We start from the raw sequence: 17,546 nt of genomic DNA on the forward strand, positions 1-17,546 counted from the left end.
GACGCTGCAACAGCCAGAGGAGCGGGTTCCCTCCAGCCCCGAGGTGCTCCGTTTCCCTCCCTTGCACAGCAGGAGAAAGTTTTCCCCACCAAACAGTTTGCCACTGAGACCCTATGGACTCCTTGCCACGCTCAGCCCCGCTGTCTGCCATCACCCGAGGTAACAAGTTGCAAAGAGCACACATATATTTTTTTTAAACCCAGCACACAGCAAACACCTCTTAATTCAATTGGTTGAATTGACACAGAGAGATTATTAGTTTTCAGTAAGATTTGATTCAATTAATTAACTTGAAAATATCAGCGCAGCCAGGCAAGCAAAGAAAAACAGAGATAAATCCCTGCCATAGCACTGCTTCATCTTTTAAAGGCAATTAATTCTTAGTTATTAGCTTTTAATTAGGGAATAATAATGACACCATTAATACAGTTTATTATACTTGTCAGCAGACAGCTGTTCCAAACAGATTTTATTATCAGATCTTGGCGGCTTTTGTCTGCTCTGCTCCCCCTCTTAGCAGGCATCCCCAGAAGGTCCTCCGGGACTGCAAAGGAGTGGGTGCCTTGCGTAATTCGCATGGCTTTATTTTATTTTATTTTATTTTATTTTATTTTATTTTATTTTATTTTATTTTATTTTATTTTATCTGATCTTATTTTATCTTATTTTTTCTAACCTTTATAAAATGCCTTCTCTCTCGGAGAATCCTGGCGGCAGCAGGCTCCAGCCTTGACAGTGCATTTGATGTCTCTCTCACGGGTAATTCACACGCCTTTCTGTCTGTGGTTCCTGGGGGGAGAGGCTGGATCTGTGCCAAAGCTGGTTTCACACCTCGGCTCCTGACATCTGAGACGGCATCCAACACGCAAAACATTTGAGATGCCAAAAAATTCACTGTTTTGTTTTGTTTTCTTCTGAGCTTAGCCATCTCTTTGGAAGCACCATGTTCATTTAGCACACAGTAGAAATGATTTGGAAGCAAATAATAATTTTAAGTAAATCAAGCATTCCAAATAAGTTTACCCATTCTTAATCTCATTCCACCCTACTGCTGAGTGCCTATCACTAGGAGAAGGCAGCCGCAAAGGGTGAAAGAAATACCATGTAATACTCTTTATTTTCTTGCCCCAAATTTACCCTGAAAGTGTAAACTCCAAATCCTTTGAGAAGAACCTCTACCACACTATCAGCAGCAAGCTGCCTCAAGTTTTCATTGATGCTTTATTACTTCTTTGTCTACTGTGTCACTAAAATAAAATATCCATAAGACTCATAATTATACATGCTGTCACACATACAGGAAAGCACATGTTCTCATTATTTTCAACATCGCCCTTTTTCACTGTGTCCTAGACAGAGCTGTTGCAACTCCCTGGCAGAGGCTGCAAACTACTCCCAGGGCACAGGCCTTTCCTAGCTGTGCTTTACTATTCCTCTACCAGAGAGTCTCAAACCCAATCATGTATGCAGGATGCCACTGTAACACAAAAATGTAATGCCATACATTTCCCTGATTTACTCTGGAGTTAATAAATCACAGAAACACTACAGTGTAAAATAGCGTGTTGGGTTCCGCTACCTTGATTTAATTTTTTTTAACCTCACTCTGGACTGGAAGAAGCCCTAAAGGAAATTCCAGGTTGCCAGGAGCTTGGAGGCTCAGGTCAGCAGGAGAGAACACGCTCCCCAGCACCGAAAGCCTGCTAGTGGCAGGCATCTTCCTCCTCGCTCAACACGGTGCAGCTAAGTCCCAAGGAAAGAAATTAACCTGGTGTAGGAAGAAAGCAGCTGGGAGAATCTATTTGCAATTTTGCACAGGAAAGCGGAGAGTTGTTAAATTGAAAGCAAGGCTGTTAAAAAGAAGAAACTTCCCCTACTGAGAACTGACATAAAAATAAGAAGGAAAAGGATAGCAGAAAGGAAAGATTACAACCATTATGATACAGATTTAGAAACCGAGGCTCAGACAAGCAAAGTGCCGTACTGAGCCAGGAGGCAGTGGCAGGACGAGCTTCAGCATCAGGAATCTCCAGCGGGACGCGCCGGCTCTCAGCAGACCGCCCTGCTTGCTGCAGAGCTCGCTGCGCCTCCAAGGAGCTCATTTCGTGCTCTTTTCCCTCCCTGCACTGACAGAGGCTTCAGGTGCCAGGTGCTGTGCTGTAGGCGTTTTGCGCATTTGTATCCGCACGCAGTTTCCAAATCTTAGAGCTACACTACGCATTCTCACTGGTGACTAAGCCTGAATATTTTAGGAGAAACTGCTTTAGGGATCTTGGTGCAACTATAAAACCTTCTCAGCCAAGGTTTTTTTTTTTGTTTTTTTTTTATGCTCAGCTGTATCCAGGCAGAAGTTGGGAGAGGAAAACCAACAGACAAATTGAATGTCATCCAACTTTGTCTCCAAAATACATCACACAGGACACTCAATACTACTTTTCTAAGGTAGCAATGAAGAGCCTGAAGTAGAGGTTGGTAAGGGAAGTGTCTTCTCCACTATAATTAGTACTCTGGTAGCACTAGCACTACCGATACCAGTGAAAATTCTCCTTTAATTTTGGCACTGTCACTTGGGATCACACACATGACGAGAGGGAAAAGCCTCAGCCCAAGTCCCCAGAGGCCAGATTCCCCCCTGTTTCTCAGTGAGATACCTCAATGCAAAGCAACCGGTCACGACCTGAAGGGCTTTGTGGCAGGAATTCACTCACCCGTGGCTGGGGTTTGGCGAGTGCTCCTCCTTGGTAGGTGCAGCCTCACCTGGTAGGCCCGAGCTTTGCCTGGGAGGCTCCCACAGCAGGAACACGGCCGCGGTGTCCATGGCAGGTGGATCTGCGGAGGAGCAAAGGAGAGGAGGGTTAATGCTGTGCATTCCTTGACTCATACAGGGGAAAACAGCCAGGGACACCACAAGCGGCCTTTGCTCCTCAGAGCCTCCAGAGGCCCAGGCCCCATCGCCATGCCAGTGTGGAGCCTGGGGATTCATTTCTGATTTCACCACTGCTCTTTATCAGAGAGACAGCTCTGAAAGGCACAGATTTTCTACCCCACAATGGACCTGTCACGATGACAATTATATTTAATAGTAGCAGTTCAGCCTTGCCTTTCAGGGGCGCTGATTATGGCAGTAAATAGAAGCACATTAGAGAGGTGACAAGACACTGACAGGCTGCATTCACACTGCATCGGGGGGCTGCAAGGGCCCAACCACTGCGGTCTTGACAAAAGAAACCCAAGGGGACATACCTTTTTATTGGGCTTTTGGTGTAGAGGAGAGAGGCACAGAGGTTAAAAATACTGCCCAGCCTAAGACCAGAAGCAGCAAAGAGAGCGCAGGCTGCAATGGAAACTGCATAAGAAAACAAAGCAGTGCACCAGAGATAAGATAGTGTTGTTTTTTTTCCCATCTTTTCAGTCAATCACCTGCTGGGGGTGAAATATTGCCATGATTCTGGCAGTGCTATAAATAGAGGTGAAGTTTTGGTCTTTGTGCTTTAAGAATAAATCATGTAAAATCATAAAAAGGGCGTCCAAAATCAAGGGAAGTACCCACGAGTACAATCGGTGGTGGGGCAGAGAGGCTCGATGTTGGGGTTGCCTCCCCAGGTTTATCACACAAATATTGCGAAATCATTTGGCAATTAAAAAAAAAAAAAAAAGGCAGGGGTGAAGGGGAGCTTAAATTCAGCCACAGCAATAGGTCAGTGTGACACCGCTCACTGCAGAGCACCACAACCATGTTGTGTCATCTGCAAATATGAGGATGCCTCTTCCTACTGAGGAAAACTACAGAGAAATTAATTTGGATAAAATGGACCGTGCTCTTGATTTCAGAATGCCACAGAAGTGAGAGTAATAATAACATTTAAAAAGCAGCCGATTTTCTACACTCATAATTAGTCAAAAAAGCTTGTGATGAACTGTTTCTGTAAAACAGAAACATCCCTGAGCAGTGGGATCTCACAGAAACAGTGGCACTCAGGCAGATTTTTCACTAGACACGGAGAAAAATCTCGCATTAATCACCCAACACAGGACACACAGCTATGGGATTGCAGCGCTAATTCCATGTTACAGCTGAATCCCAGATTAATCAGATGCACCATTTCCTCAGCCTAGATATCCTCTAGCGGCTCCAAGCTATTAAGACAACAAAAAGAAATAAACCTCAGCTCTAAGTGGAGAGACCAGGAGATCGGACAGGCACAACGGCCCTTCTCCCCCACCTCATTGCTTCTCCACGTAGAAAATTGTCCAGTGACCCTTCTGTACCTGCAATCAAGTCAGATTTGATCTTGCTAGTCAGGCAGATGAATCCCTGTTATTCCAAACAGCGGCAGCATCTTGGCTTGCATCATGGGTTACTGACCATTCATTCCTAATCAAAGAAAATTTGCTGTGTTTTCAAGAGATGGCTCCGTTAAGTGAAGCAGATGAGCAGTGGATCTGTCCATTTATTTATTTTTAAACCATGATCTGGGGCACAGGGGAGGGTATCACTCCTGTTTCAGAGACAGTTTGGCTACAAGCTCATTCGCTGGAGGATATTAGCAGCTGGCATCTGAAATGGCAAGACTAGAGTATAGAGGTAAGCCAAAGTCAACTGTGCTGAAACACAGCCAAATTCTTATTTATTCCACAGGAAAAATGGCTAAGCTGTGGTCGCTATGTAATTCCAAACAGTGTTTACACAGTGACCTTTCCATTTCCCCTCTTGGAAACAAAAAATTTAATTGTTTTGCTCCTCTAATGCAGAATAAATAACTCCCAGTGATTTTCTATTGGTGTGCAAATAAACCGAGCGGTTATCTTTTTTCTGCTATCAAAGCTGCCAGACCATTCCAGCTCAACATCCCCAACTCATTCCAGCCTTGGCACTTCACCAAAGTTGCTTGCTTTTTTTGTGTGCACCAGTATGGTTGTTGATGAGGTGAGAGCCCCGAGATGGCCTGGATACGGGGCTGGAAATCGGTGAACCCACAGGAACTCATTCCGAGTGTTTTTGCTGGGGTCTTAAGAAGCTTGTTCAGCCTTTCCTCCCACAAAATTCTGGTTGGCAAAGCAGGCAGTAATGCCCCCTCGAGGAGCACCCATGAGTATCATCGCTATTAGATGCTCAGAAGCTGAGATGGTTTACGCTGCTCAGGGTTAAACTCAGTACAGGGTTTCCTCGTTAACCTGCAATGAGATGAAAGGACAAATTGTCCTTCTAGCCCAGGCACTATGAAGCTGAAGTCACAGCATCCCACGGACAGGCGCAAAGACAAGCACCCTGGGAGGTGTCTGGGACGTGTCAGACTGCAGGAGGGTGTGGGAAGGGCTGCACAGAGCTGTTCTCTCACCTGCCAGGGTACGAGAGGGACAGCTCTGGCACTTGGCAGGTTCTGTGCAGTGCTCCTCCTTGCTTTAATCCATCAAAGTATAATCACATGCCTGGAAAACCTCGTCTGCTGCAAACCTGCACTTCCTGACTTGGTCCGTTTGCAGTTCAGTCCAAAATGGGGCTTCTGAAGTTGCGATTGTTGGGATTATTTTTAAAAGGGTGTAAAAAGCTCATTAGCCTACCTTTAGCTGTATGAAGCATAGGGAAAAGAAACCCCAACAAGAAAAGTAACAAGGACTTGCCCACTGCAGTACTAGCAAAAGGACCTGCTGCAGGAAAGCCTTCATTTTGTGCCCTGAAAAAATCCAAGCCAGAGAGAGAAGCGACAGAAGCAACGTGCTGATCGCTCACTGCCTTCCTCATAGCCCTGAGTCACAGGATGCCCACTACCAGGGAAGACATGCCCTAATAAGTTCTGCTAGTTCAACTCAAATTGCTTTTAAACTAAAACAGCATCCCCAGGTTCAAAGCAAAGTTTAGTTTAAAACTGCTCCTGATTATCTTAAGCTGAAACTCTCCAAAGAAAGCACTCCAACCAAAATAAGGGCATTCTTCCAGAAGAGAATTGCACCTGTTTAACGAGTAGTTTTAGTAAACTGGTGCAATTTGTTCAAGCTGAAGAACTACTGATGAAAAACTAATGTGAACAGTGAGGGAAGAGGAACAGAGAAAACTCCCCACAGAATAACCTTAAGAAATAGAAGTTCTGCAGAACTGGCCAAAGCACAGATGTCTGCAGCATGTGACGATGTTTTTCCGTCATCTGCTCTTTCCCTAAAATAAACGGTCACAAAAGCAAAGCAGAAAGGAAGCAAGCACATCAAAGAGGGAGTGCCTGGGAGCTCTCTTTACCCTCCCATGTACCGGCAGCACTGCTGGAAGCCAGGAGAGGCCGTGAAGGGGAAAGCCACCAACTGCCACGTGTGAACGTGCTCATGTAGAGCTGCATGCTGGAGATTGCAGCAAGGCGCTTGCAAGAATTGTTTCAATAGGACTAGAAGCTACCACAAGGCGTCTTCTAGAGTGACAGTATGATGGGACAGCAAAGGGCAAAATGGTAAACATGGAACACACATTTTTGGAAGTTAGGGCCGTCCGCTCCATCCCAGCCGTAGCCAAGGGACAACAGCCTCACCCCAAGCAGCAGCGCTGTTTGTAAAGTCTACTTAATAATCCTGTCCCTTATGAAGAAAGAAAATAAGACATCGCCTCCATTTCTCCTTCCCAAGTTAAAGATCATTCTTCAACCCAACCAGGAGTTAACAAATCTCTCTGTCCCATTCCACTCGCCAGGCAAACAGCAGAAGTCTCTGCTGACCTCACGGTAGAAATAAGCAGCCTGTTGATGCCTGTCTCTTCATTGCTGCCAGCAATTATCACAAAATGTCTTCATTGTTCATGTGGCAGTTAGTGACACTGACTCAGGGAGTTTTATCAGCTTCTGTGCTACAGGTTTCGGAGCAGCTGCTTGCCGTAAGGACACCCTGCTGTTCACCAGCCCTAGAGAAGCTGGACTTGTGCAAAGCAGCAAGGAGAAACTGAAGTGCAGTCCTTTGCACAAGCCAAAGCATCGCACAGGGGGATCTTGTCCTCACCTTTGCAGGTCTGCTAATGGCTGTGTCCTCTGAAAAGCTCCCTGCAGGGCAGGGCCCACTGCCAGGCAGGAGGAGACCACGCAGCACGCACCGATGATGCCTGTGAGCATGCCGTGGGACGTGGGGCCACCAGCAGGGCCTCCTGAGGATGGTGTTGGCACAGGTGGAGAAACTGAAAAGCAAAAGGACTGCAACTTGCCTTAGCAAGAGAGGCAGCTGCATAATATTTGAAGACAGACACAAACTCACTTTCTCCAGGGACGAGAAAGGCAGAGAGGTTAGAAGAAAAGGCTAATGAGTTGCGCTCATCTACGGTCTTTCATCCAGCCCCAAACAGTGCTTAAGTGTAGACAGAGGAAAGCACAGGAAGCAAAGCTCTTCGCTACAGCAGTCGTAGTACTCACATCATCTCCCTGGGTACAGCACCATTTCCTATAACTCCACTTATCTATATTTGAGTGCAGCAATCTCAGCTAGGAACAGAAAACCACAGTGACTTAGGGAGGTTTGTGTGACAAAGCCTATCCCACTCTGCGAGGCTGTGATAGAAAGTTTTGAACCTTGGCTTTTGATGACTGATCCAGGCAGTTACTTAGAAGCTCGTACCACTTCTTACCACATCTTTAAAATTATATTTGTTCTTATTACAGCAATATAGCAGACCTTAAATTCAAAGGTAAGCTCGGTGTGGGTGTAAATTCCAATGGACTTATCAGCAGCTTCTTCCCACTAGTGATTCCTCAGATTATCTCAAGAAAAACTATTAAGCCCCAGAGGACTGGAAGCTGCAGATTCCTTTTCTTTTACGTGTTCTGCAGCATTAGCCTCATACTGCAACAATTTGAGAGGAATTTGTAGAAAAGAATTAGGGCTTAGAGAGGGGAATGAAGGTGTTTAAAGGAAGGTTCAGGAAGATGCTATTTCAAGAGGTTCAATGTCAGCACGACCTCCATGGGCTAGAGAGAAAGGCCACTGGAAGGCTACAAGGCAGGCTCCCAAAAAGGATAGCAACCTGGTGATGTGAAAAATAAGGATTTTAGGATCACCTCTGGCTATTTAGCAGCCGCTGTTCTTACGAGAAATCCAGCTAAAGCAAATCCTGGGCCTTGGACCAAAAATACATTGCAAGCTTGGTTCTTAATTTTGGGAGGGGGTGCAAAAAGCTCTTCTGCATGATTAACGGAGCGGAAGGAAAAGACCATGTTCCTGTTTATGAGTCTTGGCTTCTCTTGCTCAGGTAATCAGTCATCATTACAAACCAGATCTGGGAGCTTTCTTCTCCTGCAGTACAAAAGCCTTTAATCTTAGAAATGAAGAGACTTCAACCCCCCCAAAAATTGTAATTCTGAAGTGCTCAACAGCCTTTAATTCATTATGAACCTAGAGGCAGCAGAAAAAAAAAAAAAAAAAAGTAGGCAAAAAATACATCACATCCTTAATCTAGGGAAAAAAATCAGTATTTTTATAGCACATAATCAGACACTTACAAATATATTTCACTGGAGGAAGGGGAGGGTAGGAATGTGCATTTCCTATTTCCTTTTCAATAGCCTGATGCACAGAGGCCATCAATATGGTCATTAGAGATAATCTGCACAAGTCATTCCTAAACCAAAAAGAGAGATTTAAAAAGAAACAAAAAAAGGAGAACCCCTGCAACAAGGAAGGGCATTCGACAGTTCCAGGTTCATGTTTAAACATAACTCATCATCTGAATATGGGGGGAGGAAACACACTTTGTTTTGTACAATATAAATAGTATTTTTTAAAAGGTACTACATATGAATACAGTAACGGTGCTATTTCAGTCGGGACTTGAACATGCAGAGGAAATTCCCCGTCGCTCACAACCACTCATCCCCATCCCACCCTTCCCCTCCCCCTCCAAAAAAAATCCTCTGCTGTTAAAATTTTCTTTCAACTGTTTTAAATATTTCTCTGTGGCCTAGCAACATTCTTTTTCTTTTATACAAGCAAGCTTTCTGCTAAATTATGTTTTAACCGACAGGAGACAGCTATGTAGGAGTAACAACTGAGGCTTTTAAGAACCTTGCCAATTTTTAAAACTTTTATTAGTCTCAGCTTGATTTTATTCTTGGAGACATCCATTGAAAACGTCAATATCTCAGAAATAAAAAAAACCCTGTTTCAAACTTCTTACAAACACGCACGCGTGCACACGTGCCGACACACACACACAGAGAAAATAACCCGTAGCAGAGGCAGGAAGAAATAAAGGGAACTCCAATTCTCTCCAGGGAGAACAAAACCCAAAAAAATAAAATAAAAAATTAAAAAGTTGCTTCATTTTATCTCCACTCTTTCACTAGGACAGTTTAATACCCATCGAGTCTTTTAAGATGCTAATCTACCATCTGCTAGCCCACAAATCCTTCCCACTTATTCCCTGCAAGATCCAGCTATAGCCTTGCGCAAAAACCTCTCCACAGAACAATGACCACCTTGCTAATGGGACTTAAAGAAAAAAAAAAAAAGAATATTGTCTCTTTCTGGCCGGTAATTTCAGGGAATTAAGTGGAAAAGATTGCCGTGCAGCGTTCCGGATAGCTCTACTGTCTCACCGTGGCCTCTGCCAGGCCGGGCCATCTGGGCGAGTGGCATGGTGCCCCCGTGCCCCCCTTCAGCCAGACTTTCTGGAGGCCACGTCCCCTTCCCAGCTCTGCACTAGGGCTGCAGTTCTCTTTCTGCAGTTCTCTTTCCTTCTACGGAGGTCCTCCGAGGAGAGTGGAAGACTTTCCAGTGACTTCAGTAGGGTTTAGGACTAGGCTCTTTAGAAAACACTGTTCCATAACAGCTCTTTGACCGGAGGTGATTTTCAAGTGTTCAGGTGGGAGCTGCCCACTCAGTACTTGAGGATTTGTTTTTGCCTTTAATGCTTGTTCAATTCTCAGCAAACTGAGTCCAATGAAAAGAAGGGCTTGCGTTCCTCTTCCCAGGAGTATCTCAAAGGCTCAGTCTTTACTTAAGTAAAGGATGTCACAACAATCAAAGATGTTTGGGGAATTTCTTCTTTAATAGGATAAAAGAAAAACATACAAACACCTCCCAGGCTTCTGTCATGGAATGATTCTCACAACTGTAAGGAGCACAACTCAAAAAAATGGAGACAAAGAAAGAAAAGGTTCCTATGGGAGACATGCCTACCAGAGAGCTAGAACAATCTCTTTATGCTCTAGTCTGCAGTGGGGAAGGGGATGGCTCGTAAAGGAACTAACACAAGAAGCAGCAACAGAACACTTGCCAAAACCGAGTGGCGTATTGTAACTGAAAGCCATGCTGATTTTTTTTAATTTTTTTTTAAAGTAGAAAGCAACTTAGATGGCAAAGATGGGGAAGGAAGATGACAAGAATGACCAGAACCTGGCCATTGTTTCACTAAGTCCCTTCCTGGTGACATGGCAGAAATGCACACATCTATCACATGTCTTTAAGAGAATTAACTGTAAGAAACATCCCAGCTATGAAACATTTCTTTCCCCATCTTCCCCAGATTACAAAGAAGATAGTGTTTCTTTACAAAAAAGAACCCAGAACTCTCCAGGACATCTGCGCTTGCTTTCTCTCTCCCCACTGTAATATTAGTCACATTTCATTTGGGGGTGAGAGGGGAGGATTTTATTTTCAGTTTTAAAGCCATAATCTAGAAAAATGTTTTGTGGAAACTTTCATTTTCCTATTTTTGTTTGCTTTTTTTTTTTAATAATGCTTATTTATAGAAAACTTCACAAAGGTGACTTCTATGTACAGAAAACACAATTCCAAAGGCTGCTTCAGTAGTCAATGTAATAGCACCTTTAAAGACAAAAGAGTTTGACATATTTTAAAAAGTCATTTTATCAAATTTTAACCCTTTCCAAGCCTTACAGAAAGGAGCCAGTCACAAAGCTCTGTTAGTACAAACTCTTCCCGAGACTCCATGTGAAATGCTGTCAGAAAGTTTTTCAAGCTCCTATCGGTCAGCAACGTCTGGCAAAGTAGAGGTAGCGTGCAGCCAGACAGAATTTTCTTGCAGTCTAAACCAGAAGAAGATGAAAGGAATTCACAGCAGACTATTGCACAACGCTGGTCTTCTATTCCACAGTTTTCTGTTTTTTGTTGTTGATTTTTTCTTTTCCTCGCGGGCTTGAAAAGGGTTAACTTTGTATTTAATTAATCCTGGTTAAAACATGTTGCTCTGAGTTCCAGGTTGGTACTGTGTCTGCAACAGGCTCTCCATAAAGGCCAAGTAATCTTGGTTTTGTCCATATTCTTCAGGATTTCTTGAATTCCCCAGCCGGGGGCGCTTAGCTGCTCTCACTTCATCTCCCGAAAATACATCTTCCTGAGGGGCCCCAGTGCTGAGGGACTGCAGGAGACACGAAAGTACAGTCATTAGAGGCACAGAACGAAAACAGAAAGAGACTGCACAAACTGTTGAGTGCACCTGCATAACAAGGCAGCAGGGACAACAAGCGAGCGAACAATGTGGTACAGAGAATTTCTGTACAAAAAGCGAACTCCAAAACATGCAAAGCACATGGCTGAAAGAAAAACTTCTGGGTTTCTGAAAACAAACTTGAAGAGAAGCCCTCACGTTGCCTTCCTTCTGTATCAGAATATCTTTTACTTCAATTCCTGCCTTGCCAGTTCACTGTTTACCCCTATCCTCCTCTCTCTCTTCACGTTATTCATTCCTTGTAGAAGGCACACAGGAAATTGGGGCTTCCCTGGTGTCTTAGAAAGACCAAGACCTAAAGAAAGCATTTGGGGTTAACATGACTGTACAAATGATTGCTTCTGTTCATCCTCTTCTTACACTCTCAAAAGAGGTACATTTCTTGGTAGAAATTATAATTTCCTATTGCTTTGTTCCTTTGTTCTGCTGTTCTACATTAAAGCACCGTGAGCATCACTTCCATGGTATATCATCTAACGCTCCTGGCAGCGGAAAGTACATGTGAAAAATCTTAGCTTTCAACCAGACTTGAAACTTTTAATTCACTTTCCAGCCTGCATTCCTTTCCCTGGAACTGATAGAAAGTCTGATGGTTTCCACTGCAGAGAATACGTTACTTTCCAAATCTTGTATTTCAGAGTTCCAATAATTGTCTTTATTACTAGTCAAGCTTAAATAAACCAGAATATTGTGCGCATCATAGAAATCAATTCTAGGATGTTTCTTTGCCACCAAAAATCTTTCAAGGATAACAAGGTGAATTCTTGTTAAGACTGTCAAATTTATGCCATGAGGTCTTACTGTGATGAATGACCTCGAAGAAGATGGAGAAGCCATATAGAGATACATTACAGAAAACATTTTACAGATATTTTTTTTTAGTAAAAGCCTTTCATGCATAAGCAAACAAAGGTTTCCTCCAAACTGACATGAGTTTTTCCACGTAACTGCCTGTTACTAGGCCATTTTTAACAATGTGCCTCTCATGCTTCTGCTGGTGGCCATGGATTTGCAGGTTCACAGAATCACTGGTTCAACTTGGCAGAGAAGTTCTGTGTACTCCTAAGGAATGGTTGGAACATCCTCTCTTTGTTTCTTAAGAGAGACAGAAGCCCACAGCCTTATCACAGAATAACTCTGTGGATCCGTCTCTGTCATGCACTAGCTAACGTGACATTTAGAATGAAGAGGAAAACTGTATATTCTCCACTGGCATAGAATCTGGTCTCATTATTTCTTTAAATGAGATGACTTTAAAGATCAAAGCACCAGGTCTGAAAACATCCCGCAAGTCTGGACCAAACAAGCTGTGAAATAAATCCCTCAATTTCTAGGCTGAATATTTCAGATGCATGCAGTTAAAGGCACACTGATCTTTTATATAAGAGATCTGTAGGTAAGGACTATGTTTTACATCTCCTGTTTGGTAAGAAATGGGGTCTTGGTCCCATGTCACTAGTCAGTTCTCCAGGTTCCACTTAGCTGTAGGCCCATCCACGTGACTTATGAGGAAAGGCAGTATTCAGACAGAATGGCAATCCATAGAACTAAATTCATACACTATGTGGTGTAAAATGGTATGAACATAATCTTTTAACCAGAGAACACAAAAATCAGGTCTGAGCATGTAAACTGGAAAATCATTTAAATGCTTCTCAAGCATTTACATCAAGAATTTCTCCTGCTATACATATTCTGCAAAAGACCTGGGATTTTACAACCAGAGAAAGCGGAGGCTGTGTTCACTTAATGTCTAAACAATATGTTAAGAAAATGTGAATGAGTACTGCAAGCCACAGCCATTTTACCGCACTTCTTCCTTTGATACCTACCAGGCGAGACTTCACTCTCTTTGGAAGCTCTTCCTCCAAGGTATAAATATCACCACGCTTTACCATTAGCTGGGAACCATCTTCAAACTCAACCTGCAGATTAGGCAGAACATCAAATAAGAACATTTGGCCTCTAGATTTACAGTACCTGAACAGTTCACTCCCAGATTATGCCAAGCATGGGCCCTTCAGTCCCATGGGAATACCAAGGAAGCATCAGAGGCCAGCTCTGTCCTACTTCTGTCCTCCATCCCAGTCAGAGGGCTAGAGATTTCCACTGGTTTTTAAATTCAAATCCTGAAAAAAGCAGCTTTTCACTTATAATAAAAGGCAGCCCTGTATTCAGGCCAATATGAAGATGAAGAATTTCTTTCATCTTAAACAAAGCATTTTCACACGTCATGAGGAAACAACCCCAGCTACTAAAATACATCTATATTTTAACAAACAGAAATAATCAGCCAGGTACAAGAAATGGTGGTAAGTCCTCACGTCAAATCTTTTTCACTAAGCACTGATTATATCATGAATTATGCATCAGTTGTTACAGGAATGTTTATTCATGAAAACGTGCATATAAAAATGTTAAAACTATTAACAAATGTTAAGAGATTCTCGTTTCCTTTGCTTAAGACTTATTACTTTTTCGGATAACGCAGGAAGACACAACACGGTTAATAGGGGATGGCAAGCTCGGACTGGACACATTCAGAAGGAAGCAATCGTCTGTTCTCTGAACTCCTCCTCCCGTGCTACCCAGGTCTTACTACTCATCAGTTACACCAGGCCTGCGATGCCTGCTGAGGTCCCTTAACCGAGCAGCATACATCAGCTGTAATAACTACGCAGGTAGGAGAACAGCCTTTGACAGATGAGCTCTGCTGAGCCCTACTGAGGTGGTTTAAGGTGCTACCAGCCCCATTTACTCTCCGGTTTTACATATTACCGCCAGCATAGCGGAGTCAGAAGGGAAAATAAATGGACAAGTTTAAGAGCCGAGCCACAAGCAGGTCTGCCATTTCCACTACCTGTGCTCGATCTCCAGCAGAAAGGCAGAACTGGCAAGGCAGGGCAGCAGCAGCGCAAACCATCACACACACAGTGGCTGGATTTTGTTTATTAAAGCTCCAAATTACTGACAGGGCTTAAGGCCTGTTCTGAACACACATTAGTGTACGTTAAAAGTCGTTTGGGGTATTTTTTATTTTTATTTTTTTTAAATATACACAACTAATCTTAGCACACAAAGCACAGGCTTAGATATGGGAACTGGAAAGCTACTGCAAAATAAGGCAAGATGAAAATGCCGAAGCTAATCCATGCAGTCTTCCTACGAACACGCTTATTTCATAACAAAAACCCCATCTCTGTGTTGTTAAATATAATCCTATTAGACAATAGAGATGCACAGTAACTACTGAAAATAAGTATCTATATAAGGAACCAATGTCGAAAGCTATTCAGGCTATTTTCCCCATGGAGAAGAGCTCTACCTATAGGTAACTGCACGATCTGAAAAACCCAGACTCCTTCATGCATATTTTTCTGTCATCTGTCACTATCAGTGGAATAGCCTGTTTCAAATTTTTTTTTACCTTTGAGAAATTGATGACAATTTCCCATACTGTGATTAAGCTGAAAAGCATGCATAAAAATAGATCTTTATGGAACTACATATTGTACTTATTCATAACCAGGGTCACCTCAGATCACATCTTCTCTGAAGCATTTACTTTCCATTATGCACACGAAGAAGACCGTTAACTGACGAGGTGGACTATTGTGCTCTTTGCACACAGATATGAAACACTCTGTGCGCAGTAAGGATAGAAGCCAGAACCCAATTTCAAACAAATGCAAGATTTGGGACTTCCTTTGCCTTTTACAATTGTCTAGGGGCATCAACCTCTTTAAAATAACAATTATATTCCAGCATGTATTTTTCAAAAGGATGTGCACAAAGTACACTTTCCTTTATAAATCACTATAATTTTCAGCTTCTTGGTAACATTTAAAACAGATTTAATCCAATGAACACACTGCATCTTATAAAACCTTCTGTGCTGAAATACCAATGCTGTGTTATCAGGTTATATCTTCCTTTACTTTTAGAGCCTTCCAGAAACAAAAATCCTCTATGTGCAAGACTCAAAGACAAAAAAACCTGGCTGCTGTTTTTCTCTACTTAAAAACAGAGGTGGCGAGAGTGTACGAGACTATTATTCCCACATGCTGCTACTGCTTTGCAAAGTACCTTCCCATGGCCAGAGGTTTATTTCCCCCCTTGAAGTAGTCTCCTGACCCATAATTTCCCTTCCTTTCTCTCGAATTGTCAAGGAAAGTTTTAATTATGTAAATACTGGCTCATGGGGAACTGTAGGTCATGAGCTCAGTTAGCACGAGCCATCAGATAGCCATCAGAGAGTAGTAGGAGCAGGTCACTTTTGACCTGACTCAGATCTGAGCTGTTTTTCAGTATTCCACTAACGAATCTGAGACATCAGCCATTAAACACTTTTCCCACAATGGAGGTGAATGGCTTTTCCTCCATCTGCCCTCTGTTATGGGAAAGTTCCTGTGTAGAAGCTTCCTAATAGTGGTGAACGCTCAGGGAACAATTGCTATGGGTCAAGGAGAAGGAACAACTTCTGGAGACCAACGGGTCTTTAAGTGTTGCCTCTTCATCCAAATAAAGAGCAAAGACATTTACCTTCAAGAGAAAAGCTACTGCTTGCTAAGCAATCCTGTACTGATTTGAACAAGTCCTTTCGGTTTACTAATGCTTTTTTCCTTCTCTTCAGCTGTAAAAAACTGCACAACTATAATCAAGAAGTTGCGTGTTTTTCCCACAATACAAAAAATGGCAAATCTATTTTATATTTTAAGAGCAGTCTGACATTTGTCTAGCCATGCAGCCATATTCTGCCACAGAATACCTTTACCCTGATCCTATTTTAACACTACATTTCTCTTTAGACTACCAGCAGCATTAATTTCAGAAGGCAAATTCTCTCTTCGAGACCAGAGCAAACATTCAACATTAGTGGCCTATACAATAGGGGTAACAATCAGACATGTCAATATGAAGTACACGGATACTCTTCCATACTTACCTGATAAATCTGACTGATCTGGGCTGCAATAAACTTGGCCTTATAGACGATTCCATCTGTCCACTGCAGTTGAACCATCTCACCCTCTGGAGGGGGTCCCATTCGGATGCAGTCTCTGCTCTGAGGACAGACAGGCAAAGAGGTCAGACAGCCAACAGAGACAAAGCTCAACAAGTAGCTGAAGAGGTGTGTTAAAAACCACTACTCGGGGAAGTTCCTATAAGTAAGCATAAGAAAGTTACTAGACTTGTGATTAATTGCAGTAATCTCAAACAAACCATTAAACACCGAAAGAACAGAAATAAGCACTTGCACCTCCTTCTGGTGACAGTACTCAGTTCTAGAAATTTTCTCACTACAAATCCCAAAACATCAAATTGCCTATATCACCAAAACCGAACAGGGTGACCTGCTCTGTTTCACATGGTGAATCAATGGTACAATCAGGAAGAGAACACATGAGTTGACAAGTCAGCCTTTTCTATACATTCCCTCTATTAAGTGCATTTCCTATTTTGAACCAGAAGCGCTTACAACCTGCTTCCCCCATGAATCACACTTGTCAGCTGAAAAAGGAGAGATTATTCAACCACAAAACAAATAGGATGCAACTTAAAACAAACACTGCATTCTGTTAAGTTATATGCATATAGCAATACCGCATTTTTGTAAAGAAAAAAAATGAAATGAGATAATGTCACAAACAGGAAGGATGGTGGTGAAGAACAGTATGAGCTTTTCTATGCAAGTAGCAACTTTACTTTTATGACTTTTTTTTTTTAAACTTTTGTTGTTCCACCCCACAGCGTACAGAAGGAATGCACGTTACACTTCGCACTCATTTATAACTGTAATAGTCTCCATAGTGAGCTGCTTACAATAATGCTTTCTGGGTAAACGTTGTCACTGTATGAACCATCATCAAAGTTTACTTCATAGAAAGTCTGTGTTGTTGTGCCAATCACTTTACATCTGTAGTAGAGTCCATTCCGGTTCTTTGTGATCACAGTCTGTCCAAGGGTCACTTCCCTTCGAAACTGAATCTATGTTGAAGAGAAAAAGGGAGAAATTGGCAATCAGAAAAGCTGGGTTAAAAATACAGGTGCAGTGAAACTGCTCTATAAAAACAGCAGAAATTAAAAAAAAAATAAAAAACATCCAACAAACTTA

At 42.6% G+C, this 17,546-nt stretch overlaps 1 protein-coding gene across 2 annotated transcripts in view; it reads right to left on the minus strand.

Annotated features, from left to right (window-relative positions):
- Positions 1 to 9,990: 9,990 nt before the first annotated feature.
- Positions 9,991 to 17,546, minus strand: part of KDM4B (lysine demethylase 4B) — a 90,483-nt gene continuing 82,927 nt past the window's right edge. For both annotated transcript variants that reach the window (XM_083811380.1, XM_083811379.1), the window contains exons 19-22: positions 17,255 to 17,419; positions 16,377 to 16,496; positions 13,264 to 13,356; positions 9,991 to 11,341 (exon numbers count right to left, since the gene is read on the minus strand). In XM_083811380.1, the coding sequence (XP_083667506.1) occupies positions 11,156 to 11,341; positions 13,264 to 13,356; positions 16,377 to 16,496; positions 17,255 to 17,419 (564 nt within the window). In that variant the 3' untranslated portion in view covers positions 9,991 to 11,155. The remainder of the gene's footprint in view (positions 11,342 to 13,263; positions 13,357 to 16,376; positions 16,497 to 17,254; positions 17,420 to 17,546) is intronic.

Source organism: Anser anser (assembly GCF_964211835.1).
Source record: "Anser anser genome assembly, chromosome: 25".
Lineage (NCBI taxonomy): Eukaryota > Metazoa > Chordata > Aves > Anseriformes > Anatidae > Anser > Anser anser.